At 39.7% G+C, this 26870-nt stretch overlaps 1 protein-coding gene across 4 annotated transcripts in view; it reads right to left on the bottom strand.

The window, feature by feature from the left end:
- Window positions 1-26870, bottom strand: part of setd5 (SET domain containing 5) — a 101985-nt gene that overhangs the window by 49985 nt on the left and 25130 nt on the right. For all 4 annotated transcript variants that reach the window (XM_057845021.1, XM_057845020.1, XM_057845022.1 and 1 more), the window contains exons 2-3: window positions 4657-4938; window positions 1957-2059 (exon numbers count right to left, since the gene is read on the bottom strand). In XM_057845021.1, the coding sequence (XP_057701004.1) occupies window positions 1957-2059; window positions 4657-4727 (174 nt within the window). In that variant the 5' untranslated portion in view covers window positions 4728-4938. The remainder of the gene's footprint in view (window positions 1-1956; window positions 2060-4656; window positions 4939-26870) is intronic.

Raw genomic sequence — 26870 nt, forward strand, 5'->3', positions numbered from 1 at the left:
CCACAGTGCCATGGGCTTAACACTTATTGATAATACTGCGCACAGTAGACACAGGAACATTCAGGTCTTTGGAGATGGACTTGTAGCCTTGAGATTGCCCATGCTTCCTCCCAATTTTGCTTCTCAAGTCCTCAGACAGTTCTTTGGTCCTCTTTCTTTTCTCCATGTTCAATGTGGTACACACACGGACAGGGGACAGAGGTTGAGTCAACTTTAATCAATTTTAACTGGCTGCAAGTGTGATAGTTATTGTCACCACCTGTTATGTGCCACAGGTAAGTAACAGGTGCTGTTGACTACACAAATTAGGAAAGCATCACATGATTTTTCAAAGGGTACCAATACTTCTGTCTGGCCTATTTCTGAGTTTTGTGTCAAATGATAATGACCCCCCCCCCCATTCTCTTTTGTGTTTTTTTCATTGCAAGCAAAATAAATGAAGATATTTCTACAAAAACATTTGTAATTGCAATCATTTTCTGGGAGCAATTGAGAATTATCTGACGGTATTGCAGGAGTGGCAATACTTTTGGCCAGCAGTGTAGTATCATTTGTCGATAGAAATATTATAAGTACACCTTTGCATAACATTGTGTCCTTTTTAACGGCAAAGAAAAAGTATTTTTCAGGGGATCAGAATCGGGTGAAACGGCCCTAACTGTGACTGTGTGTCATTTTGAAAATAATATGTTACTAAAATAAGTAGCATATTGAAATGTACTTGGTATCTTATAAAACATTCGGGAAAGGTAGCATGTGTATTTTATTTTGCCCCCAACGAGTACTTCCCCCAAAGAAATTTGGTGCCCCCTCAACTCCCTCGGCAACTGCTTTGTTTGTGTATGCGTAAGGGCCAGCACTGCTTAATAGTGTTTGCAGATATCATTATTTGCGGTGAAAAGTTTGAAATGGAAATGAATCTGATTGCTGTCAACACATAAGAAAGGGAGAACAGGTTATCGTGCCAAGCTATAACAAGGGGCACCCTTTTTGGGCCAATGGCATGCAACCCACAGACCATCATCTGGATTTATTTTGTTCCTTCTGTTTTTTTCTGTCTTTTGGGTTTTATCACAAATTAATGAAAGTAAAGATAGATGTAAGTTGCAGTTAGCTTGAAAGATTCTTCTCGGAGGTGGGTCAATCCTAATCCTAAAAGCCGTCCATATGACAGCCCTAGCTGTGGGTTGATTGTCTCCCCCCCCCCCCCCCAAATAAAAAATAAATAAATGAAAAATAAACATATTTGCAATCTTATACGAGCCTATACTGTAGCAAAGTGTCGGTTCTTCAGTGTTGTCTCATGAAAATAAAAACATCTATAAAAATCTGAGTGGACCCACTTTTGTGCAGAACTATTAAAGCACAGATGGACAAATTCTTGGTAACCTTTTGTTAATGAAATGAAAAAAAACCAATGGTCACTGAAATACTTACAAAGGTAACAAATATTTATTGAAAATTAAACTATCCAAATCAACTATTACGTTTGTAGTTAAACAGACGAATTAAAAGCAAGCTAATGGAACAGGCCAGGTAACCGTCACTTAATATTTTGTTTCACAACCTTGAGGCAATCACTGCCATCAACCCATTTCTGTAAGCGCCAATGAGACTTCTGCACCTGTCAACAGGTATTTTAGCCCACTCCAAGTGAGCGAACCGCTCCGGTTGTCTCAGGTTCGAAGGATCTCTTCTCCGGATGACATGTTTCAGCTCCTTCCACATTTAAAAATTCTGTTGAACGACAATTCAAAGTAATGGCTGATTTTGATTGTTCAACTTTCAATACATTTTTATTTATTGTTTCTTTTGTAAGTTGAAAGCTATTTCAGTGACCTTGCGGGGTTCTCTTTCATTAACAAAGGGGTAATCATTTTGTCCACATGTGTATGAATTAAAATTTTGTATTTCACTTCATGTTCATAGGATGAGCAAATACTCATGTATACTTACAGCATAGGGGAGCCCCCGATAGCCATGACTTTGTGCACTTCCACAACTGTGATTGTTGAAGTTTTTCTCATTAACTGCAGGGCTTGCTTCAACGGATTCAGGGCTGAAATGTTATAATGATTATAATAAATTCGATGTTAAACCAATACGAAGATAGCATTTAAAAACCAAAAAAAAAAAAAAAAAAAAAAACACCATGCCTTCTAATATACATGATGGCCACTAGATGGAAACAAAACTCAGAAATTGCCTTCCTTCTAGAGGTTAGATTTTGTGCCCGAACCCGACCCGACCCGACCCGACATTCGGGTCCGGTCGGGCCCACAATTTAAGCATTCACGTTCGGGTCAGGTCGGGTCGGGCCGCCATGCCGGACTAATAAATTATTTTTTTTAAAAAATAAATAAATAAAAAAATAAAAAAATGGAGAGCATGCTCTCTGTATTGCACTTTTGCTTGTGCGTGTGCACGAACGCTGTGGCGCCGGCCGCTTTTTCTTCTTGTCCTCCCGCTGCACGGCCGAGGCGCTGCCCTCTCCTGTTCCCTCTCCTTGTCAGAGAGGCGCGTCCATGTGAGAACAATATCCCACACACTCAGAAATATGTTTAACAAACTTTCCCAGCGTTATTTCGTTGTGTGAATGCTTTGATAATTCTAAAAAAAAAATGTAGATTATTTAAACATTAAGAAAACTTGCGTTTTTTTCTGCCAACTCAAAGAAATGAAAATAAATTGCTGCTGCTGCGTTTTTTCCGCGTCACTCAAAAAAAAAAAAAAAACAAAAAAAAAAAAAAAAAAATCGGGTTTTTCGGGCTCGGGCCTGCAAATCTAGTTAAGTGATCGAGCTCGGGCCGGGTCGGGCCTCAATACCAGCGGGCCGTGTCGGGTCGGGCTGGATTTTTTAGGCCCGAACTAGGCTCTACTTCCTTCCAAGCTGAGCAATTTGGTAAATTAAATATTCATTTCCTTTTGATAATCAACTCCCCTCTCTTTGCACAAATCTGCAGCAGGGCCGAGAATTAAAAGTTGTATTTGGCATGTGGCTTTTTTTTTTTTTTTTGCCATGTAGCAAAACTGATTCTGCCATTTGGCATTTTTTTGCCATGTGGCTTTTTTTTTTTTTTTTTTGGCCACATGGGAAAAATCAGCTTTGACACATACCAAATACCACTTTTCGTTCTCGCTGTCTCTCAAAATCTGTCAAAGTCTTCCAATTTTAAGAATATCTGCAAAATTAAAAAATATTACATAAAGGTTTCATTATATATTTTGAAGGATAGGACAGTGTAATAGTCAAACCAGCAAAGACTCAATACAAACAGTCAAATTTGGAAAACATACAAAGTCCAAGTCATTCAACAAACATGACGACGAAAGGCAAGGAACACCCTTAAACTGTCTTAATTAAAATCCTATGACCAATAAAAAAAAATTACAGGTAAAGAGTACACACAAAAAAGTGGGTCTCAAACGCCATTTATCGGTGGGACTGCTACAAAAAGTTTTCAAGTAGGGCTGCAACTGTTATTTTAATAATCAACATATCAATCAATTTCCTCAAAATTGTACGGAAAAAAAAAAGTTTTTTTTTTTTTTTTTTTTTTTCAAATTAGGGGCATGACAATATATCGAAAAAGTGATATATCGCGATACTTTGTAGCTCAGAAAGTTATCGATATGCTCCGACCAAATCAATAACGTTTTAAAAAGGCCCAACTGTTTAATTAAAAAGAAAAAGGAACCAGCAGATTGCTACCAAAGTCTTCTACTAGAATAGTGTCTGCTTTACCTCACTCGCTCCCATTGACAGCGCTAGACATCCAATTCATTTTGACTGAATAGGACATCTAGAGCTGTCAATGGCACTAAAACCGGAGCATTCACAGCCAGTGTGTTGCTGGTATTTACAGGTCATTTCCTGTTCATTTATGGTATTTACAGGTTACATCCTGTTGATTTTGAGTCACTCCCTATCCATTTGGGGACATTCTTACACAGGGTTCTTGCACCCTTTTAAAAGTAAAATTTAATGCTTTTAAAGACATTTTTAAGACCTTAAAACTTTTTGATGAGGAAAAAAAACATTGTATTTCACTGTAACTGGTGTTTTTTTTTTTTTTTAACTCTAATGTGCGACTCGGCGGCTTAGACCCCCAGCGTCTGTAACGCAAAAGTCTACTTGCAGACTTTGCATTTGAAATAATTGTCGACTGAATCTAGAGGAAATTTGAGTTTCGTTGCCTAAAACTAGACGAAGGCAAACATTTTGAAATTACTTAATTATGACTAAGACAAAAAAAGTATTTTCGTCCAAAACACTAGGACGAAAATTAAAAGTGCTGCCAAAAACAACACTGTGCTGAACAAAAAAATTTTTCCTGAAAGTGACAGCGTTGATTGTCAACCTTTTTCTCCATGAAAGGTTTTATTAAAGAAATGTCTGGCACTGGGTTGCCCTCCACCTGGTGACACTGTGGAATCACTGTGTGTTTCAACCAAGTAACTAGCATTTTAAATGGAAAAATAAAATATAATAAAACAAACCCAAAATGTGCAGGGCAACATTTCTGTACAAAATGCAGGAGCTGCAATAACTTTAACCACCAAAATAGAGGGCTCCAAATATCATCCCTCGGGCAGATGGTTTGAGACCCCTTTAGTTTGTGGTACTGCTGATGGATAAATTCAATGATGACTTACTCTGATCCAGCAGCCATTTCTGTGTAAGACGCTTCAGGTGTGGTGACTCCCAGAGCGATTACTATGCTCATGACGTCCAGCACAGCCACACTTGGGAGAAAGGGGAAGAGGGGGAAGGGGGAGGGGAGGGGGGGAGGGGAGGGACAGGATGGAATCGTGGGGGGTAAGGGGAGGGGAGGGGGACGTGGGGAGACAAATCACAGGGCTCCAACTGCAGTGGCAAACCAGTCCAATGGTGGAAAGCCGCTGAGCCGTAGCCCTCGGCTTACGGTCATGGGGGACCTGAGGACAGAAAACAGGGAAATAGAGACAGATGTCAGAAAAAGTTTGACAGACAGAAATGTGTAATTTGGCCAACAACACATTCCAAATGAAAACACATAAGGTTTGTTTAACAGAATCAACTGATTTCATGATGCATTGCTTCAATTCAAGTATTGTCATGCATTGAGTCGGTGACCATGTGAAAGTTTCTTGTGGGGATTAGGGGTGGGAATGCCTGGGTACTTCACAATAACATGCAATTTGCGATAGAAGGCTCACGATAACAATTATCTCCAGATATGGCAATAAAACAATTATTGATTCATGGACTGGGAAATCAATCTAATAAATAATGGGGAGGGGGTAGTTCACGATGCGATATGATTCAAGATACAAAGCTCACGATCACGATAGGTCAGGAAAAAATTCGAGGACATCCAACAAAACAACTAATTAACAGAAAAAACAAGCTTCTCCTGTGAATTGGAATGAGTTTATCACTAGTAAATGTCCAATACCAATTATTAAATTGTAGGGGTGTAACGGAACACAAAAATCTCGGTTTGGTACGTACCTCGGTTTTGAGGTCACCGTTCGGTTCATTTTCAGTACCGTAAGAAAATAAAATGCAAAATATAAATGTGCTCGTTGTTTATTACACACCTTTCAACAATAGGAGCACTAGCCTATACAAAGCTAGAATACTGCTCAAAAAGTAGCGGGTATTTAAAGATAATTCAACAACAATTTGCCTTTCAGACCCCGCGTATTGGTAAGCTTTCTTTCTGAAAGAAAGACGAAAAAAGAAGTTCTGTGCTAAAGAGAAAAGCAATCCCAATGACAAAGATTTTAACATGTATTTTACAAATGAAATGCCTCAATGAAACATTTTTTTTTCTTATGAACGATTTTCAAACGCTTTATTGGTGGATTTTCTAAAGTTAAAGCGCCACACAGAAATTAATTTAATTGTGTAAGCAGGATGTGTGTATTATTCTTATTAATTACAGGTGTTTTAGCTCATTTCATTTTATTTAAATGGGCTATTGTTTATTTTATTATGCGTTTATATTTTACAATTGTGATGTAGTATTCATTTATATTGTATATTTTATGTTGTATAACTTTAGTTCCTATGTGAATATTAGTTCCTTCTTGTTTTGTTGTGGTAGGAGGGTTTTGTATAGAACACGGGGCCGTGTTGGTTATTATTATAGCAGAGAAGACAGCAGTAAATCAACAAAGACAAGTCAACTGTGCCCCGATCTACCACTCAAGAGATCTGATGGACTCAAAAAGTAGGTTACGATTGCATATTAGTTTGAAAATCGACCGGATCCACCGTATTTTTACACGAGTGACTTCCGGCCTGATCCTAGCTACCGGTAGTAGCATTGACGCAGGAGGGGCGTGTCTCGCGTCAAATGATAAACTCTGCCGTTCTTTTCGCGTGCGTCGCGTTGAGCCGCTTCTGGGACGCATCAAGACACGGCCGCACTGCGACTTGTGTGCATTGGCTGATTGACTCTACGCCCGTGTTTCACTGCGTTCTCGCGGCAGCCACGTTGTCACGATGTTGACGTTTCTGGGTTTACTGTCCTACCGTGTTGGTCCTCATTATAGTAGAGAAGACAGAGTAAATATAATCTACACAAAAAAACTGTGACCCGATCAACTCACAGCCTCGAAAAGTAAGGGTTATATTACGTTGGAAACTCGTTCGTCCGTTCCGAACCGAGCACCACGAACCGAAACGGTTCAATACTATTACATGTACTGTTACACCCTTATTAAATTGAGAGGGTGACAGCGGATGAACTGTCAACCCTCCCACTTCCAATGGATTGGACCCCTAGCCCTGTCAATGGCCAGGGTTTCCCTTCTGTCCAAGATATCGTGGTGGCATGCCACACCAAAATAAAAGCCGCCACACCTTGCAAATGAGATGTTTTTTTAAAAAAATTATTATTGTTATTTTTAAAAATTTAAGGCCGTTTCAAACGAGCAGCACCCGAGTGTGAAGAGTTCAGCGGCAACCTATTCATTGTGCACTGTATTGTAATGTCCGTAACTAAGCGAAGCCTCCTTAAGAGACGATCAAGCTGGGGAGCTGTGACGCAGGGGGAAGCGAGTAGGAAGAATGCAGAACGGGCGAGAAAGTAAGAAGTAGCGATCGTATGTCGCGGCAGCACGCTGTTATTTTGTAATTGTTTTTCTTTATTATTGTTACCAAAATAAAGTGGGTGAGCCAATACAGACTCCTCTCCTTCTTCCCCATATCCGGGGCATTACAGTAGTTTGGATCGGACATTTCTGCGAAAGTGAGCGGTTGATGGCCGTCTTGGACGGAGGGCCAAGTTTCAATGAATTTGCACTGAGAGGCGGGGCCTAAAATAGAGCGCCGCCGCGCTAACTTTGACAACGAGGAGCAGGCTATGTGCGATCAGGCTGTTTCGGTCGACGCAATCACGGCTGACGAAACCTTGATAAATGCGCTTTTTTTCATGATTTGCGAGCTCTGGGACACTCCAAAAATGACTTTCATACCTCTCCTTGCTAAGTTAATGGTACCTCGATGTGCGTTTGTGTGGAAATGTAGTTCACGAACAATAACAAAAAAAATTTCACCTTCTCACCGTAACTAGTAGAGGTGGGAATCTTTGGGCACCTAACGATTCGATTACGATTCAGAGGCTCCAATTCAATTATTAATCGATTATTGATGCACCACAAACCCCCTACCCCACTTTTAATTTTTTGTACACTAGTTCCAAAATTGTTCAAAAATCCTCTCAGGCTAAACAAATTACTATTTCACTATCAAGTTAACCGTTAAAAACAGTCAATAAAATACTCAAGTCCCCATTCTGTATCGGCAGCTTTAAACTACATTCAATTAATTTAATGTTGTGAAACAACCGTTAAAGTTGTTTAAATTGCTCCCGTTATTCCATAATTTCCCTTCTGTTTACTTTCGACGTGAAAGTTTTAAAACTGTTTCATCATTTAAAGATAGATTCAAGTCAAGATTTTGCTGATTTGTTTTTTTGTTGTTTTTTTTTTTAGATAAAAAGTAATTAGGTTCGCTACAACAGAGCCTTCTAGAGAAGTCTACTGCTTTAAGATGGCGCCTGTTTACTAGCACGGGAAAGTGTATTTCGCATCTAGTTCTTAGTATATGATCTAACATGGCCGTCATCTGTCATTTCACATCTAGATCTAGATATATATATGATATCTACCATAACCGTATGTTGCCGTATGTTTGTAGCAACTAGAAACTGGGCACCGTTTGTAGCGGCTGACGGCCGCAGTCAGGGATTATTATTTTTTATTTTTTTTATCTAGCGGCATGAGTTGAACATGATATTTACTCTCGGTCCGTTCCTCATTGCGTCCTGAAGACCGCGCTGTGTTTTATTTCCGCTTTACCTGGTATAATTCAATAATCGGAATTTGGATGTTTGTGAATCGTTCTCGAATCTTCCACGGCCGAATCGCGAATAATCTAAGAATCGAAAATTTTGCACGCCTCTAGTAACTAGTAAAACTCTTTACACGGCTATTAGAATTTCCCCCCTACTCCTTGAAGCGGGTCCGTTGACAGAAGGACTTTTATTGTTGTGGTAATGTAGCACGTATTAGGGCTAAATGTAAGGAAAAGGAGGACTACGACAGGGGTCTGCAACCCACGGCTGTGCGGCTCTTCAGCGCTGCCCTTGTGGGTCCCTGGAGCTTTTTCAAACATTTTTGAAAGTGGAAAAAGATGGGGGACGAAAATACATATATATTTTTAATATGGTTTCTGTAGGAGGACAAACATGACACAAACATTCTTTCAATTCATTAATATCGTAATTAAGTTAAACTTGAGGCGGCATCGTACAAAAGAGTAGTCATGTAGTGCGTCATTCCCTATTGGATCTACTGCAGGGAAAATAAACATTTAATCATGAAGGCTAATTATGTATTTGTAGCCAACTTAGTCATTTTGATAGTAGGCTACTATGGCTAATATCTATTAGGGCTGCAGTTATCGAATATTTTAGTAATCGAGTAATCGACTGAAAATTCTATCGATTAATCGAGTAATCGGATAAAACAAATATATTTTTAGGTGAAGAGCAATTATAAATATACATGAGAAAACAAGACATTTCATCTAATCTTGAACCATTTTCAGTCAATCAATGTCTTTATTTTCGATGTATATTGTTGAAAACAGCCAACAATTGCATCTCAGATGTAGCTAGAATTAAGAAAAGAAAAAAAAACTAATTCACTGCTTTCACTCAAAAAACTTTTAGATCTTATTTTTTTTTAAAAATTATATATATATATATTACCTAAAAATGCCGTTACGCTTGATAACACACATCACTTAAAAGTTAGGATTTTTTTCCCGCGTGTTTCAATTGAATTTCTCTTTGTGTCAAGCCATTTTTAAGTTCTAGTTAAGTTTTAAGTTAGTCTAAACTGTAAGTCCTGATAGAATTTTGAGTTTTTGCAGTGTTCAAAATAAATGTATGATACAGGCTGTACTGGAACACATTAGGGACCAGTGCTACTTGGTGTTTTATCCAGCAATGACTACTGAGCTAAAATTGATAGTTAGCATGATTAAGTTTTTATTTTACACCCTCATCACTCCACAATGCTATGTTATGTTAAAGCCTGTATGTAAGACACGTTAGCCACGCATCGACAGTGGTCATAATTAATTGAAACCTAGCCCTCCCCAGGGCTAACTTTACGTGAGCTAGTAGCGACAGTAACGTTAATCTTATTTATTAGCGCTTAGCGCTCTTTACTAGCGCTTAGCGCTGTACTGCTTTAAGATGGCGGCTGTTTAATAACGCTGCCCAGACGCGGCCGAGTCTGTCATTTCGCATCTAGTTCAACATACATGTGATCTTTATGAGACGCATCAGACGCTAGCTGTTACCAACGTAGCATCGTGCGGGCTAGTATTTGGCAACGTCGGCGTCGTTTGTGGCGGCTGTCAGCTGCAGTAAGTTTTTTTTTTTTTTTCTTCTTCCTCTCCGCACGTGACAGCGCGTTGTCCCGCATTAAAAGTAGTCCGAGCAAAACTTGATGCTTAGAGCTGTCAAAATAAACGATTACTCGAGGTGAATAAAATTACTCGGATCAGTTTTTAAACTCGAGTTACTCGAGTTGCTCGAGTACTCGTTTCAGCTCTAATATCTATACATACAGCAGGTGTTGCTTTCATTATGAGGCTTATACAAGACAAAATTTTTTGCAGCTTCAGATATACTGTTTCAGTTTGTCTTTTTTGGTCAAATATGGCTCTTTCAACATTTTGGGTTGGCGACCCCTGGGTCCCTACAAGATTTAAGTCGTACTATTGCTACGAGAAAAAGATCGCGTACCACGCACGTCACTTTTCGGGGTTTAATTTTCCTCTACGCATTTTTATATACAGTACTCATGTTCGGTCGGCATTGAGTTGGGAGGGGGCAGCCCCGCAGCTGGCTGAGACAACTCGGGAGACGAGCTCTGTAAGAAACGCTCATCTCCACCTCATCCGCGATGGGAGAACCCCAAATGGGCAGGAATGCCACATCGTCCGCCTCCATTGTTTACGATGCTGTCATGCCGCACTAAAAACGGCGACGGCATGACGTCCCTTCCTGAGTATCCGAATGTTGTACGGTGACAGCAGTCCATATTAGGCGGCGTGTAGGCTGCGGGTAACATTATACGCCTACATTATCTGTCTAACAACTAATCTGGATAATAGGCATACTAGTGTAGCCGACATGCCGTATAGTCCAACTAATTACACGTTTAAGGCCATTATCCGTCCTAGTGTAGACGTAGCCTCAGATGTCTGACATGGATAAACGATAGCTGTGCTCTAGTTTGACCCACATAAGGCTGTTAGTTGTTTCAGCTTATATATATATATATATATATATATATATGATCTTTATCCAGGAGTGACACGGGGTGTCCATATCACATAAATCAACTGAAAAATGACATAAGAAAACACCGAAACAAAAACTGAAAAAACAAAAACATGAAAAAGGCACAAACTCTCTGCACAACAAACAGGCTTTTACTCCAATGGCGCCACATGCTTGACCTACATCTATAACTATTTTTAGGATCCATTATTTTCATTAAAATACTATTTTCGGACTCATTTAACCGACACATGAACTTATACATCAGATTTCTTAGTAGCGCTTTAAAGGTGGGTAACCCAGAATTGACAAATAATTGGCTGGCGCTGTACCATCTAGTAGGCCTGAACGATATTGGAAAAAACTATTGTCGCGATTTTTTTTAGGTTTGCAATATATTGCGATATTATATTGCGATATTAAAAAAAAAAAGATCTATCTTTTTTTAAAGAAATTTTCACTAAATGACTTGAATAGCTGTTTGGAAATACTTTACATAACACACCGTGACCACAGTGTATTCATATAATACCGTTTAATTTGTTAATGATGAAGATTTCTGTATGAAGGTATCCAGGAAGTCATGTCTGCACAAAATAGATCATTTATTGAATACAATATTTTACACTTCAACAGCAGCAAATACATTAAATGATAAATAAAAGAGCAGGTGCATTAGTCCCCTTAGTTTTTGACAAAATATAACAAATAAAAACTTCTGTAAAATAACAACAAAGTTGTCAACATATTTGAACAAAAATATTAAATATGACAAATAAAAGAGTTGTTCACAAACTATAACAATAAATAAAAACCTCAGTAAAACAACAAAGTTGTCAACATATTTGAACAAAAATATTAAATATGACAAAAGAGTTCACAAACTATAACAATACATAAAAACCTCAGTTAAACAACAAAGTTGTCAACATATTTGAACTTAAATATTAAATCTGACTAATAAAAGTGCAAGTGCATTAGTCCCCTGAGTTGTTTACACAAAATATAACAATATAAAACTGCAAAACGGCAACAAAGTTGTAAAAATATTTCAACAAAAATATTAAGTATCAAAACTTTATGTGCAGCTGTACTATATATAGTTATTTGAAAAATACGGTTTACAATAAATTTAAATATAAAAGAAACAAACTCAATTGAACTTGTAAATAATTGAACTGAATAACTGCAAATAACTGTGATGAATAACAGAACCATTTTAACTCCCAAATTTCCTGCCTTCCTGATAGCTGTCACATTAAAAGAAGAAAAGACATTCCTTCAGCTGTGTTATGTATTTGTCTGCATATCGTCCACCTTCCTTGCTCAGCAATTCTCAACTGGGTCTCATAGGTTTTTGGCCAAGACTATTAGTTTATCCAAAATAGCAGGCTTGAGACAATAACGTTGGCACGTAACAATGTTCCCACCTGTGCTAAAAAGCCTCTGATGGGGAGCTCGTAGCAGGAATGCATAGATACCTGCGTTTTAAATGGTCCCACATGCTTGACAGATTACTTCTTGTTGAGGCAACCATGGCGAGGCACTGCCGACAGGGCTGTTTTTTGTCCCTTATAGTCTTGTTCTTGCCAAAATACTTCCAAAACTCCTTTTGGATACAGTCTTCCTTGCTCCTCCAACGTGTTGATTGCTTGCTTTCACTTTGAGAACGGGCCCTCCTCCCTCCGCTCTGCTGTTCGGCCCCTCCTCCCTCCACTCCGCTGTTGCAGGGGGAGGGGGAGGAGCCGATGACTTGCTGGAGAGAAAGAGAAGCTGTGCGCTTTTTTTCCCCTCTCCTTCCTCAAAACAAACGTTTGTGGATTTAAAAAAATGAAATTAAAAAACTATCGCACGTCCTTGCGATGGGACTATTGCACATGCGCACATCGCGATGGCGATGTTTAAACGATATATCGTTCAGGCCTACCATCTAGGCACCTGCAATAACAGCCTCAAGGCATCATTATAAGCTACATTTAGCCTCTGTATGGACTTCGCTAAGTACCTGGTCCACAGGTGAGCAGTGTATAATGGTGTGCAATATGCCCTGAACAGTGATATTTTCACGTGGATGGAACACATAAAAAAATTTCTCTTAAGCATATTTGCCTGTGCATAAAGTTTACTGCATTGACGGTGAATGTCCGTCGTCTGAAAAATCATCAGTTATAAAATGTCCGAGATATTTAGCCTCATTGCAGTCATTTAGAGCTTTTTTGCCCAGAAAGAAGCGAGGGAATACAGCCCCCCTATCTTCTTTAGATCTTAAAATCATAATGTTACTTTTCTCTGCATTGTATTTGATGTCAAATTGGTCACCAAACTGAGAACATAATGAGAGTAACTCCTGTAAGCCAGCACTACATGGAGAGAGCACCACCACATCATCCGCGTACATAAGATGGTTAATGATAGTGCTTCCTACAACACAGCCAGTATTACATCTATTGAGACGGTTGGACAATTTGTCCATGTATACATTGAACAGATATGGTGAGAGTATTCCTCCCTGTCTCACACCATTACCGACTCTGAAGGAAGAAGAAACCGTGCTACCCCACTTAATGTGAACAAGTTGATTTGCATACCAAAAGGCTAGAATACGGATGACATATTTGGGCACCCCCCTTTGTGTCAACATAAAGAGTTTGTTATGATTGATCCGATCAAAAGCTTTTGATGAATCAATAAAGCATAAAAACATTGTTGAGTTCAGGCCTTGATACTTCAGTAGTAATTCCTTCAACGCAAATACGCACATATCGGTTCCATGTTTTCTTTTGAATCCAAACTGATTGTCACTTGTGGAAATAAATGTAGCTATTCTGTTCAGTATGATTGTCTCCAGCACTTTAGACAGCACACTGGCCAGAGCAATGGGTCTATAGTTATCTTTACAATTAATTTTCCCAGTCTTATCTTTTATAATAGGCACAAGTTGTACTGCCATCATAGAGTCGGGTAGAATGCCATGTTTAAAGAAGCCATAAAAACACAATGCAAGGAGAGGAATTACCTTCTGACTGGCATGTTTTAAGTGCTCAGCTGTAATGCAATCGAAACCACAGGCTTTGTTGTTTTCTAGCTCAATAAAGGCTTTATGGGTTTCAGCCGGTGTGATCACTAAAATCTCATTAATATCACCGTTATCAGGTATATATGTAAATGCATTTGTAATTAACTCATTTGCTCCCAAAAACGTATAAATACGTTCTATTCTTATTTGTTTCAGTGTCCCAAAGACGTATTTACAGTATATGTCTTTTATGTTTTTTTGTTTGTTTTTTTTTACAACAGACATCTCTGGGTTCTGATTCAATTTAGTTCCAAAGCACACAGCTGAAAATCCATTTTAAAGCAATAAAACTGGCCACTGGAGGGCCGTAGCGCATTTGGTAAGACCCGCAACCCGATTCAACGGCTGTGCCGCACGGCCGGGGCACCGGCGGAAGACGACCGAATGAAGAACAACCTAGAGGACGCCCGGGATGCCAGGCGCTGGACGACTGAACAGAAAGACCGGGACCACCAGTGCAGCGGACGATGCCGTTGAGTCTCAGAGACTCAAAAAAATCCATCTTTATGAGACAGGCAGCAATGACGGAAAGGTTTAGCCGGCTGTCGCATCGGCTGACAGCGTCATCTCTCATTTATGTGTAAATACATTGTTACTTTGACATCAAAAGCTCTATTTGTCTTGTTATGTAACTAAAGCAAAAAATAGCTGTGTTAAAGTCAAAGTTATGTTTGAAATGTATGCTTTCCCAAATAGCTCAATTTCTCAGTTTTTTCATCAGAAATTGGAAAAGATATGAATTTACTTTTTTCCTGCTGAAAGAATAGAGTCTAATCTTTGGTGGGTTCCATGTTTATATAGCAATAGAACAGAATTTTCTGTGGGCCTTGCAAAATCAGTCAAAATCCAGTAAAACGGCCGGGAGCGAAGGGTGTTGCACCGGTGAAAATGGCTGGGAGTGAATGAGTTAAGTTTAGAGCGACAGTTTGTGGAGTTGCGTGTGAGCGATTTGCTATGAGAATTATAAATACATTAGCATTCGTAGCATATACATTAAGATAGTGGACTTTTGTTTGGCAAGTTAGGCTAATTTAATCTACTAAATTCACATATTGATCAGACTAGATGGACGTTCCTACACCAGTTGTTTTGTGTCAAGTGTTTTATTGTTAAAATGAGTGTCATTTTGAACACTGTGAGTGTACATACTGTATGTGTGTTACAGCTTTACAAAATGTCAAAAGTCTTAAGAAGTAAAAAGCTTCAAAAACCACAATTGCCTCGTTTGCTGTCTGTCAAACTGAACAACTTCACGGTTATTGAGGACAGAACGTGTCATATTAAGAAAGTAAATAAAAAATAAGATACTGGTAGGTAGAATCGGGTAGTTTATGCGACTAAAAGAAAAAAAAAAAACGACTGTAGACAAAATGGCGGACGAGACTCCGGCGTCTTAAAGTCATAAGCGCAAGTCGAGTACGTCGTAACCTAGGGACTACCCGTATATTGTCACACCCTTAGTGCGGATGGATAAAGATCAAATTTATTTTTCCACCACTACCAATTAAGGGATGTCCCGATCTTATATTTTTTCAACAGAGTCCGGGTCACCTGAATTTGAGAATCTGCCAATCCTGATCCGATACAGATTTTTTTTTTTTTTTTAAATAAAAGTTCCAAACATGTTACAATACTGTACTGTTTACAGTACTTCCTCTTCAGCTTTTTCCAGGAGTGTTGCGAAGTATGGCAATGCCGTTGCATTTCTGGATTATTTTGTTACTTTTTAGCCCTTAAAAAAACTAAAATATATATTTTTTTACATTAAAAACCCAATCCTTTCACCCAATTCCAATCTTTTAAAAAAGCGACTCGATCGGTCCGATTTCCGATCACATGATTGGATCAGGGACATCCTTACTACCCTCATTGACCTTAAACAGGTATTAGTTACAGCAATGACTTAATTGTAAGAATCTTTGTGTGCTAAGTGGATCTTGATATGCCACTGTGCGTCAGGGATGATGCTGCATGTGCTGCATGTATATGGCGACCAAAACGAGAAGAAAAAAAATTTACAAAATTGATTTGAGATGTTGTAGAAAGCAGTTTAAGAACTATAAAAATCACAATTTGCATTTTCAGATTTTCTGTTCCAAGAGAAAAATCACACTCCAACTCAGAGTTCAGGTTAAGAAATTAGACAAATATAATAAATACCGATAATTCCACATTAATGAGTGTAAATGACTTTAAAGTGCGTACGACAAGAGAAAAAAAGTCTTAAATAGGATTATTATATGAATTAGAATCACATTTTGAGGCGATTCGACTATATACAAAAATTTAGCAAAGCGCAGATGACGAGAAATTAGTCTTTTAATCTGCAGGTTAGCTACGCCTACCATTATAGGGCTCTAGCGTCCCCAACAGGTGGATGACGTCAACGGAGTCACAATTTTATCTGATTTAGTACGCAGCCCATTGAGAGGGAATTAGTCACAACGAGGAAAACGCAACAAAGAGAGCCGCAAAATGTAATTGTTTCAGTCTCTCTACTCCAATATTTTTAAAGGATATTCTTTTTATCCAAGTATTTTTCCCCAATAGCTAAATAAATGGCTTGAGAAGGACCTGTCAGCCCGTTGAGGGGGAATTATTCAGAACGAGGAAAACGTGACGAAGAGCGCCGCAAAATGTCATTTGCCACGTTTACATGGAGCCAAATATTAATTACAATCGGAATATTTGTTCAAACCGAATAAATGTGTTCCATATAAACACCTCATTCGGAATGAACAGGCCCAAACCGAATGGAATTTCATTCCGATTCACAGGGGTGGAATATTCCTTTTCCCAAACCGATTAGAAGTAAAATTATATCATGTAAACAGGGAAGCGGAATGGTGTCTGGTTGCGTTCTTTCTGCACATGCTCCGTACTGGCGTGGTGACGTCACTTAGTGACGTAAGGAACGTCACTTGCAACATGGCTTCCAAGCACACGCACAGCGCACCCACACAACTTTTTAAATGAACGGCGTATCATTCTGAAGTTTTGTTTCCACTCGAAAAGTTAAACAGCAGCTGATCTGACGATCGATCTCCATGTTTTGCAACGTGACGCTTTGTTTTGATTAATCTGCGCATGTCAGACGGCAGTTGTCAAACGTCCTTTCGGAATAAAGGCAGACACATGTAAACGCTGGATCGGAATAGATGAAGTGACATGTAAACAGCTGATGTGAAATTTCCATTCGGAATGATTTGAATCGGTATGAATAAAAGTCAGCATGTAAACGTGGCTAATGTTTCAGTCTCTCTGCTCCAATATGTTTACAGAATACTCTTTTTATCCAAGTATTTTTCCCCAATAGCTAAAAAAAATGGCATGGTCGTGACAAATAACAGTCTTGTGCTAAATGGAATATGAAATAATATAAATGCATTTATTCAAGACGACATGGCAAAGTTACTCCATAATGATCAAAACTGTCGACTTCACCTTCCTTTACTGTCGCACCTCCCGAACGATATTTTATGCCACCTAAATCAGGCTTGTGTAATTTCCCTTCCCCGGCTTCGGAGAATGTAAACAAACCAAGAAGCGCGACAGCTAGCCGACATGCTAACCCGAACCGAGTGATGTTTCTAAGTCTTCGAAGCGGAAAATAACACATACAGTAACTAGCCCGGATAATTTCACATAACGACTGGGTTGTCGATTGTATTCGCCGATCGGCAAACCGCCCGGCAGAGAGCAATTTACAGCTCCTTCCCCTGCTACTACGGACAGAAGGGCTCGCCGGGGAAGCAGCTGGACAATGACCGCTGAACAAACCGGCCGACGTCGGAGGAGCGTGTAGCTGCCAAATGGTCAACACAAATATGGCAAAATAATGCTTTATTACACGGCGAATTTGTAAACAGCGAGACTCAGTGGAGGAGGACGGCTGCAGTTATTGTGCAGCTAACATGTGAGGCTAATGTGTATGAGGAGAGCTTTTTACATGCTCATCCATGATCAAACGTATGTAGTGCTTTATTTAAAGAAAGTTTGTAGTGTTTACTTTGTAATCGCTGTATTCGTGTCTATTTTTAACTCAAAGTTGCAATTTCTGATCGGTCGGAAAATTTGACAGAACATCGGTTACATGAAGAGGGGAATAAGCCGAGTATAGTGCTCTCCCGGCAGGGGGATGTGCGACAAGCCGCCGGTCGTCGGCCGAGGAGACAAAGAGCATGTTAGCCACAAAATGCAAGCCACCTACATATTAAAATGATACCAGTATTTGACATTATACAAAACACGATGTTTACTCACATCCTCGGAAGTCCCATGGTCCCACAGTAGTAGCAGAGGTTGCGCTAGACATTTTCGTTGTCTGTCATTTTGACTGACAGGGTCATAAAAATCCGGTCATAATCTATTTTTACCAGTCACTGAAATTTTTAAAATGATAATGATGACATATTCGATAGTGTTTAGTTTTCATTCATTTTTAATTTTGTAACGCTTGCTTGGGGGCGAAAAATTAGACACTGAATTTTTGTATTGTATTGTATTTTTCTCCCTCTTTTTACTCTGCTTACCGCCAACAACACCAACAAAACAACTCCACTCCCAAAGAAAAAGAGGCAACCATATAGACCCCAATCACCAACGTCACACAATGATCTTAATTGTGGTTGTCAGCCCAAAATCTTCTATATATATATTAAATGCATCTTACCAGATATAAAATGACTACTACATAGTCTGTGGTGATCGTTTGGTGCCAAGTTTCCTGAGCGAAATATGGGCGCCGCCATCTAGGAAAATGTCTGCTTCGCACTTCCGGTCCGGTTGAGTAGCAGTGTATTAGCAGTGTATTGACGACGATAAAACTACGAAATCAAGCCAGAGCAACCCATGGAATCTTCAAAAATTGATTCAGCACGACCTAGATGACACGTAGATGAGATTGGATAGCAGTTCGTGTCACTTCGTTGATCATTCGTGGACAAAATTATTAACAACTGTCAGCCTGTGTTAACGTGAGGAATGGATTGATGCTACGGCCATTAGTGACCAAAATGTGGTGAAATTACAAGTTATATTACATTTGCCGACTGCAGAAGGGCTGACATGGATTGTTTTGTTACAAGGAAATGCTACAAGGTTATGTACATATGATGTTAACACAGATAGTATGTCATTCTTTTTTTTTTTTTATTGCAGGCATTGATCGCAATAAAACATTTAGACATGATTCCATTTCTTGTTTTTTTTAAAACGATTGGTGCACTCCAAAACAGGTCAATAAATCACATTTATAAAAGTATTGCAAAAATAGCATACGAGAATGTGATATCAGACCGCAGAGCTCCGGAGCCTCGTGAACAAATAGCGACATCACGGAGGCCCTCGGCGGCATTTAGATGTGCTTTTTTCCCGTCCTCGGTAATTCCAGCTCCAATAGCATATATTTAAAGATGCTGCCGTTCACAAGTTCGTAGTTGGATCACGGCGATCTCGGCGAACCACAGTCTGTCACAATTCCTGCCTCTCTCTCGGCCTCTCCCGGGAGTCGAGCTGTCGTCATCATTGTGGAACGCAAACGATATATGTTCGATATATGTCCATCAACGTACAAGTCAAGTTGTCTTCCCTTTTATAACAGCGTTTCCCAGCTGTAAACAAATGAATAAAAACTTGTAACACTTGATTTATGCGGTGCATTCAAACACGATTAGCAACAGGCGGATAGCAACAGTAGCAGAAGCTAGTTGTTGTAAAAACAATTAAACTTCGTAATTACAATCATCATCGTAATATCAATAGCAAAGGCAACAAGTCGTTTCATGCGCCAGATTTTAGGTTTCGTATTTTTAGAGCACATTACCTTCCATAGCAGCGGGGGCATGACTGCAGGAGCTGTCAGTTTTGTACATCTCCGTCCGTCCCTCCTGTATGACGAGTACGAGCACCCATGGTTTGGAAATCGACATGGTACGAAGCATGGAGGCCTTGGCTTGGTTCTCCACCCGCCTACATCAAAATAACATTCCCGGGATCTTGTATAAAGACCTTCCAACTTCGATTCCACCGCCATTGACTTCAATGGTAAACAGGCGGAAACGGAAGGGGAAGGAAGACATAAGGAAGTAAACCGGTACCTCGAAAACTTGTCTATACACAGGCGGCAATCTAGTCCACCAATTGGATCACGCGCTGGCACACTGGGTGCACCAATAAGAACCTCGCGTTGATGTGTCAATCACGGTGCCGCCGCCAGACCCCGGTGACGCTACAATATTCTGACAGAATAGCCAACGACGTCATGCATGAAGAGAGACAATAGCTAATTAATATGCTAACTCGCCACCCTGTGGTCTGGGGTGTGAATTGCAACCTGTCAAAATGACGGGCGGACTTCAGTTTTTTCCGTCACCGTTTTTAAAAAACGGTCAACGACGGAAAATATCCGGTTAACGCGACCCCTGAGTAGTAGGGCTTGTTTTGGCTAATATCCACTGGTGAATGGGAACCTTTTGAAACCACAAAAATGCCTCTCTCTTGTACAGCAAGATTTTTCTGCAGTCGTTTGGCTGGTGAGATGCAAAAAATAAACGTATTAATCTGCAAAATCAGCTGAATCCTTAGTCCTTCTCATACAACAGTACGGCTGTATAGTAAACAGGACTACTTCCTACGTACACGTCACAGCGCCCTCTTTCTCAACTCGAGACTGTTGCCAGAAGTCACTCAGTTTCATGGTGTGGGATTTAAAAAACTAAATAAATGTAGCGATCGCTTCCACACAGATCCAAGCGGTCCATTTCATTCAGGAGCATAAAATACCGCGTGTATTATGACATAAACATGCTTTTTCGTGTCACAGGCATCTTAAGCCTCCCCCCCGAAATTTCATAAAATTATTTTTTTTTCCATTTGCCAAAGGTCTGCAATGATGTAATTGGCTGTGAATGGAGCATTTGTTCACGAAGTAAAGCTTGAAGGAGCAAATGATTATAAAACAGTCATTCTAACCACAAAATTGTTTGCTTGACCCTTTTTTACAGTCGTGGGGTGTATGTGTACATGCGTGTGTGTTTCAAAGTTTGAAAAAGAAAATTATTTCAAACAAAAACCATTTTTAACCGTGTCTGTCTTGATGATATCATTATGTATTATATATATTTTTCATTTCTGAAGCAGACATCTTTTAGTGATGAGGTATAGTTTGACAATATGCTATATGTTTGTCTATTGTCATGTTTTTCTGCTGCAGCCAAAATCTAGTAAAGTTGCCTTTTTGTCAGTGTACCATGCCCATAACATACATAAAGCTAATATTAAATACACTATTACTAGTAATTGTCAATTGATGTTTCAATAAACTGGATGAAAGAAAAACTATGACTGCGCCTGAAAGTTAAGCCAATAATAACCAGTGTCAACTTCAAATAGTCAAATTGGAGCAACGCCTCATCATATCGACGCATGTTCTGCAACTCATAAATGATTCAAATTCATCGGCAACCAATTTTCACCACCGATTCATATTCTGATCATCATCTTCAGGAAAAGTTGCGTTGTCAAAATTTCAGCTTCTCAGTGTTTTTTTGCAGTTTTTTCAACATAAGACCATTTCAAACACTTGCTTTTACTTGTAAATAGATGACCAACATTTTTGCCAATTTTCTGCTATGGAGCCAACCCGTCATTTTTGCTACATTTCATGCTCTTGGATCAACAAAGCCAGGAGTGTTCAAACTACAGCCTGTGGGCTCCATTTATTTTCAATGGCTAATAGACAAAAATCAGGTGTTTTTAGTCTTTGTCATTATTGTAGTGTAGCTTGTGTCCACGATGGGGTTTTTTACTTGTTCATTAGATTTCTGATGATGACGATTTTCAACAACGTCGTTTGTGATTTCGTAATGTAGTGTTTTAAAGTTGTTTTTTTTAATATATGGCGGAAAACACAGACAAGATTGAAAAAGCTGTTTCTGCTCTTGCACCCCTCTTTAAAATTAACTGCTGTATTTTAAGCCAAAAGAACTTGTGTTTTATAGAACAATATGTCTATATGCTGCCATTGCAGATTCATGACGTAATAAGCCCCCGAACTATTTTTATTTTGTCCGTTTTACCTTGGAAACCCGTTTACAGACGTCGCAAAACCGCTTTTGTTTCAACCTAGCCATAAAAAGAAGGTAAGTAATCGTATTTATTCTTCGAAATGTCTGTCATTGTTAGCTTAGTATCATTAATTGATGTCTAATATATAGTTTAAAAAAAAAAACAATTAAAAAAATTATTCACTCGCATATTTTAAACTTTTAAACAAATTCCGTCACAATGAAAAAATTGTTATCTGTAAAAAAGTCACTGATATCTACCTCATAAGTATCACTTAATAGTATTTTTTTCCGTTCCTGTCGCATTTTCCCTAATATTTTACATGACAAATAATCGATCCAAACAAAGAAAAATTGAAGAAGAAAAACATTTTAAAGGGGAAATTTTATGAAAATGAACATCTCGACCACTCCTTGATGTCTGCGATTTCTGCATCGCGACTCTTGTTATATTACCATGTTCCACCCATAAAATCCCCCCAAAATCCAGCTGTGGCTATCCACAGCTGTGTCTTGACACTCAGTGATACATGCTACATGAATTTTTGGAAGGAAAAGAGGTAAGTACGCGATAATATCTCGTTAAAATCATGGCGTCTAATTATGCTCTCGCGTGCTCTCACCTCAAGTTAGGGTTTTGCTGTTTAAATTTTTTTTTAAATGCCCTCCAGTTCAAAAATTTTCTTCCCCCAGAAAATTGAGTTTTCCGCCATATATATATTTTGTATGTTTGATTGATGCTGTTGCAATACCTGAGTTTCTCCTATGGGGGATCAATAAGGGATTCTCTTATTTTATGCGCTAGGGGTGTAACGGTACATCCATTCATCCATTATCTACCGTTCAATCCAGCGACTTCCCTCTCCCAAGCCACTTCAACCAGCTCCTCCAGCTGGATCCCAAGGTGTTCCCAAGCCAGCCGAGAGACATCGTCTCTCCTGCGTGTCCTGGGTCATCCCCGGGACCTCCCGCTGGTGGGACATGCCCGGAACACCTCTCCCGGGAGGCGTCCAGGAGGACTAGATGCCCGAGCCACCTCAGCTGGCTCCTCTTAACGCAGAGGAGTACCAGCTCGACCCTGAATCTCTCCCGGATGACCGAGCTTCTTGCCCCAACTCTAAGGGAGAGCCTGGACACCCTGCAGAGGAAACTCATTTCGACCGCTCTTATCAGGGATCTTGTTTTTTCGGTCACGAAATGGTCACAGCTCGTGACCATGGGTGAGGGTAGGAACTTAGATCAACTGGTAAATCGAGAGCTTTGCCTTTCGGCTCAGCTCCTTCTTCACCACAAGGGACCAGTACAATGTCCGCATCACTGCAGACGAGGGCCGGGCGATATGGCCTTTAGTACTTATCACGGTACATTGAGCAGAGTTACCTCGATAACAATAAATTACGATAAATTTACCCAAGCGGACTGTTATATAATTTGAAAATCTGAATAAACACATGAAATACAAATTAACCACTTCTCATTGATTCATTTACCAGCTTTCAATTTAACAATTGTATATTCTGTGTAAACTTTAAGTATATAAAAACATCTGGTAAACAATAAGCATTCAATTCTAAATATTAAAAACGGCTTGTATGACTTGCTCAATGTACAACATTGTAAATATTGCTATGGACACTGAGCAAATATGTCATTGTAACTAGGGATGTGAATTGATAGGATTTTTACGATTCCGATTCCATTATCGATATTGCTTAACGATTCGATTCTTTATTAATTCTCTTATCGATTCTAATTTGGGGAAAAAGAAGAACAAACGTTTTAATTGGCATCGAGTTTGTTTAATCAGAAGTCATAACCTTACAAACTCACAACGAGGTCAAAAGAGGCCAAAAGCCTCAGTGTTAACTGTGGCAATATGTGGCAACCATACAAGAATGTGTAACATTTTACTGAAACATTTTTCTAATCGAAATAAAAAAATATTGGTATATATTGGCATACTGGTCGTATTCCCTCTCGATGCAGTTATCTCCACCTTGCAATGACCAGGCATGAAAATGGGTCAGGGGTTAAAAAGGAAATATGTTCCGGTAGGGCTGTCCCAAACGACTAATTTTCCCCCGATTAGTCAGCCGACTATTTTTACAATTAGATGGAATTATGACCCCCCCCCCCCCCTTAAAATGGTTCTCCTCGAATCTACACAATTCAAGTATGTCACCCTCTCTGACTTCAAAATAGCGAATTTAGCCAAAAGGTGAGTGATTTTCATGCCTGAATGACTGCAAGTCGCTTTGTTATTTTTCCTCGTGAAGTGAAGACACACTTTCGCGCGTTTGAACCTACATGTTGTTGTTATGTTATGTTGTTGTTGTTATGTTTACAACTGCAATGCTCGTGCTAAACCATCATAACCTTTCATTTTCACCCTCTTTCCTAGTGAAGTGTAGCCAAACTTTGGAGCGAGTGGTTCTTGGCACCATGCTAGTTTGATTCGTCCAGGATGCGTCTGGGCACCAAGACGCGTCACGTCATGTGATGACGCAGTATGCGTCTTTAGGAATCGTTAAAGGGATCGTTAAAGCTTTTTCATTTTGATGTCGAGGCCTCGAAACACTAGGAACCGGTTCGGAATTGGAATCAGATTTCGATTCCCATCCCCAATTGTAACAAAAATGACTTATAGCAAGCGCAGCTTCAACAGAGTATCAAACAACTTATTGTTAATGGCTGCTGTGACATGACCACTCAACACAAGTGTTTACTTCAAGTTCTTTCTGCTAAAAATTGACATGTTTACTGTTTATTTTTTTTTAGAGCATTTTCTGAAACACACATACACACACACATTAAGCTAAACTGTATTAACTCTTATGCCAATGAAACATTTAAGATTTTATGATGGCAGTAATGACACAAAATAAAGCAAGCACATACAGAAAAATACGTAGCTGTGGCCATTCAACGGTCATAGTACAGGCTACACTAATGGATTATACTTTATGCTGAGCTGATCCATTGTAAAAGCTATCAGAGAAATCACACACACATAGATACAAAATAACACAGGGAGCATTTGTTCCCGGTGTTCTGCCAAAATGTCCTGCATCGGCACGTTATGTACCACCTGCACGTCTAACTAGTGGTAGCTGTTTCACTATTATCCGCTTCCATCACGTTCACTTGTCGCGTTAACACACCGGTTGATAGCAACATGCTTTGTTTGTTTTTCCTGATAGTCACGTGACTTCACACGTAAGCGCACGGGCAGAACTTTCTTAAAGGGGAATGAGCATAGCCGAACAACATATGATCAAAGAGGGCTGAAAAGACTTATTTTTTCGTTTCATTAAAAAAAACGAAATTACCAACATATTCAATATTACGTCGGTCCTCGTGAACAATCTCGGTAACGGTAAATTTTCCGTAAACCCCCCGGCTCTACTGCAGACCCAGCACCAATCCGCCTGTTGGTCTCCCGCTCTCTCCTACCCTCACTCGTGAACAACACCCCAAGATACTTGAATTCCTCCACTTGGCGCAGGATCACATCTCCGATATGGAAAGGGCACGCCACCTTTTTCCGACTGAGAACCATGGTCTCAGATTTCGAGGTGTTGATCTTCATCTCAACCGCTTCACACTCGGCTGTGAACCGCTCCAGTGAGAGTTCGAGATCACGGCTTGATGAAGCCAACAGCACCACATCATCTCCAAAAAGCAGAGAAGTAATGCTGAGGCCACAAAACCAGACACCCTCAACGCTTCAATGCGCCTAGATATTCTGTCGATAAAAGTTATGAACAAAATCAGTGACAAAGAGCAACCTTAAAAGAGTCCAACCCTCACTGGGAACGGATCTGACTTACTGCCGGCAATGCCAACCAAACTCTGGCACCGGTCGTACAGGGACCGAACAGCCCTTACCACGGGCTCGGTACCCCGTACTCCCAAAGCACCCCCCGCAGGACTCTGCGAGGGACATGGTCGAACGACTTCTCCAAATCCACAAAACACATGTACACCGATTGGGCGAAGTCCCATGTACCCTCGAGGACCCGGGCTAGGGTGTAGAGCTTGTCCACTGTTCCACGGCTCGGACAAAAACCACACTGCTCCTCCTGAATCTGAGATTCAACTTCTGAACGGACATTGCTCCCCAGCACCCCTGAATAGATTTTACCAGGGAGGTTGAGGGGCATGATCCCTCTATAATGGCGTACTGCACGCATGCTATTTTTAGACCATAAGGTCGCATCGTAAAGCGGAAGTAAAGCCGAAGTGGGACATTATAGACCCAACCTCGCATAGAAACAACGTAATTTGTGCTATTTTTCGCCGGTAATCTTTCAAAAACGAACATGCAGATCATGCATTGCTTTTTTGGAACTTGTAGAAACGACTCTAGACATTACGACACATGAAGGATGTTTTCTTCATACGTTTCCGGAAACCAAAAACTCGGGAGGAAAAAATGTGAAGACCGAATCAACTTGCGCGGACTTTAACACCAGCTCGGTGAATCCATTCACATTTCATATGCAGTAAACATTTTGTTGGGTTGGCATGGTCTTTCAGAGGACAAAGAGGTAAGCCATTTTTATATTTTTAACTTATTTTTTTAGCGTAACGTTGTGCCGTACTGCTTCTGTCTGACAATGAATGACCTGAAAAGAATTACAATGGTATCTGACTGCCACTGTTACCGTTTCTGTTTTATATATATATATATATATATATATATATATAACAACTTTAGTAAGGGGGAAGTGTGAATAAATTATAGAATTAAGATTTGTTATCAATGAAAAAATGAAAAGTGTTTGTTGGCTGTCACTGAGTAGCATTTGCTACAGCATAGCTACACAAAGCTAACTAGATTACCCCCAAGAACGGTCAGAGAAGTAGGACAAC

The sequence above is a fragment of the Corythoichthys intestinalis genome, chromosome 9 (genome assembly GCF_030265065.1).
Source record: "Corythoichthys intestinalis isolate RoL2023-P3 chromosome 9, ASM3026506v1, whole genome shotgun sequence".
NCBI classification, from domain to species: Eukaryota; Metazoa; Chordata; class Actinopteri; order Syngnathiformes; family Syngnathidae; genus Corythoichthys; species Corythoichthys intestinalis.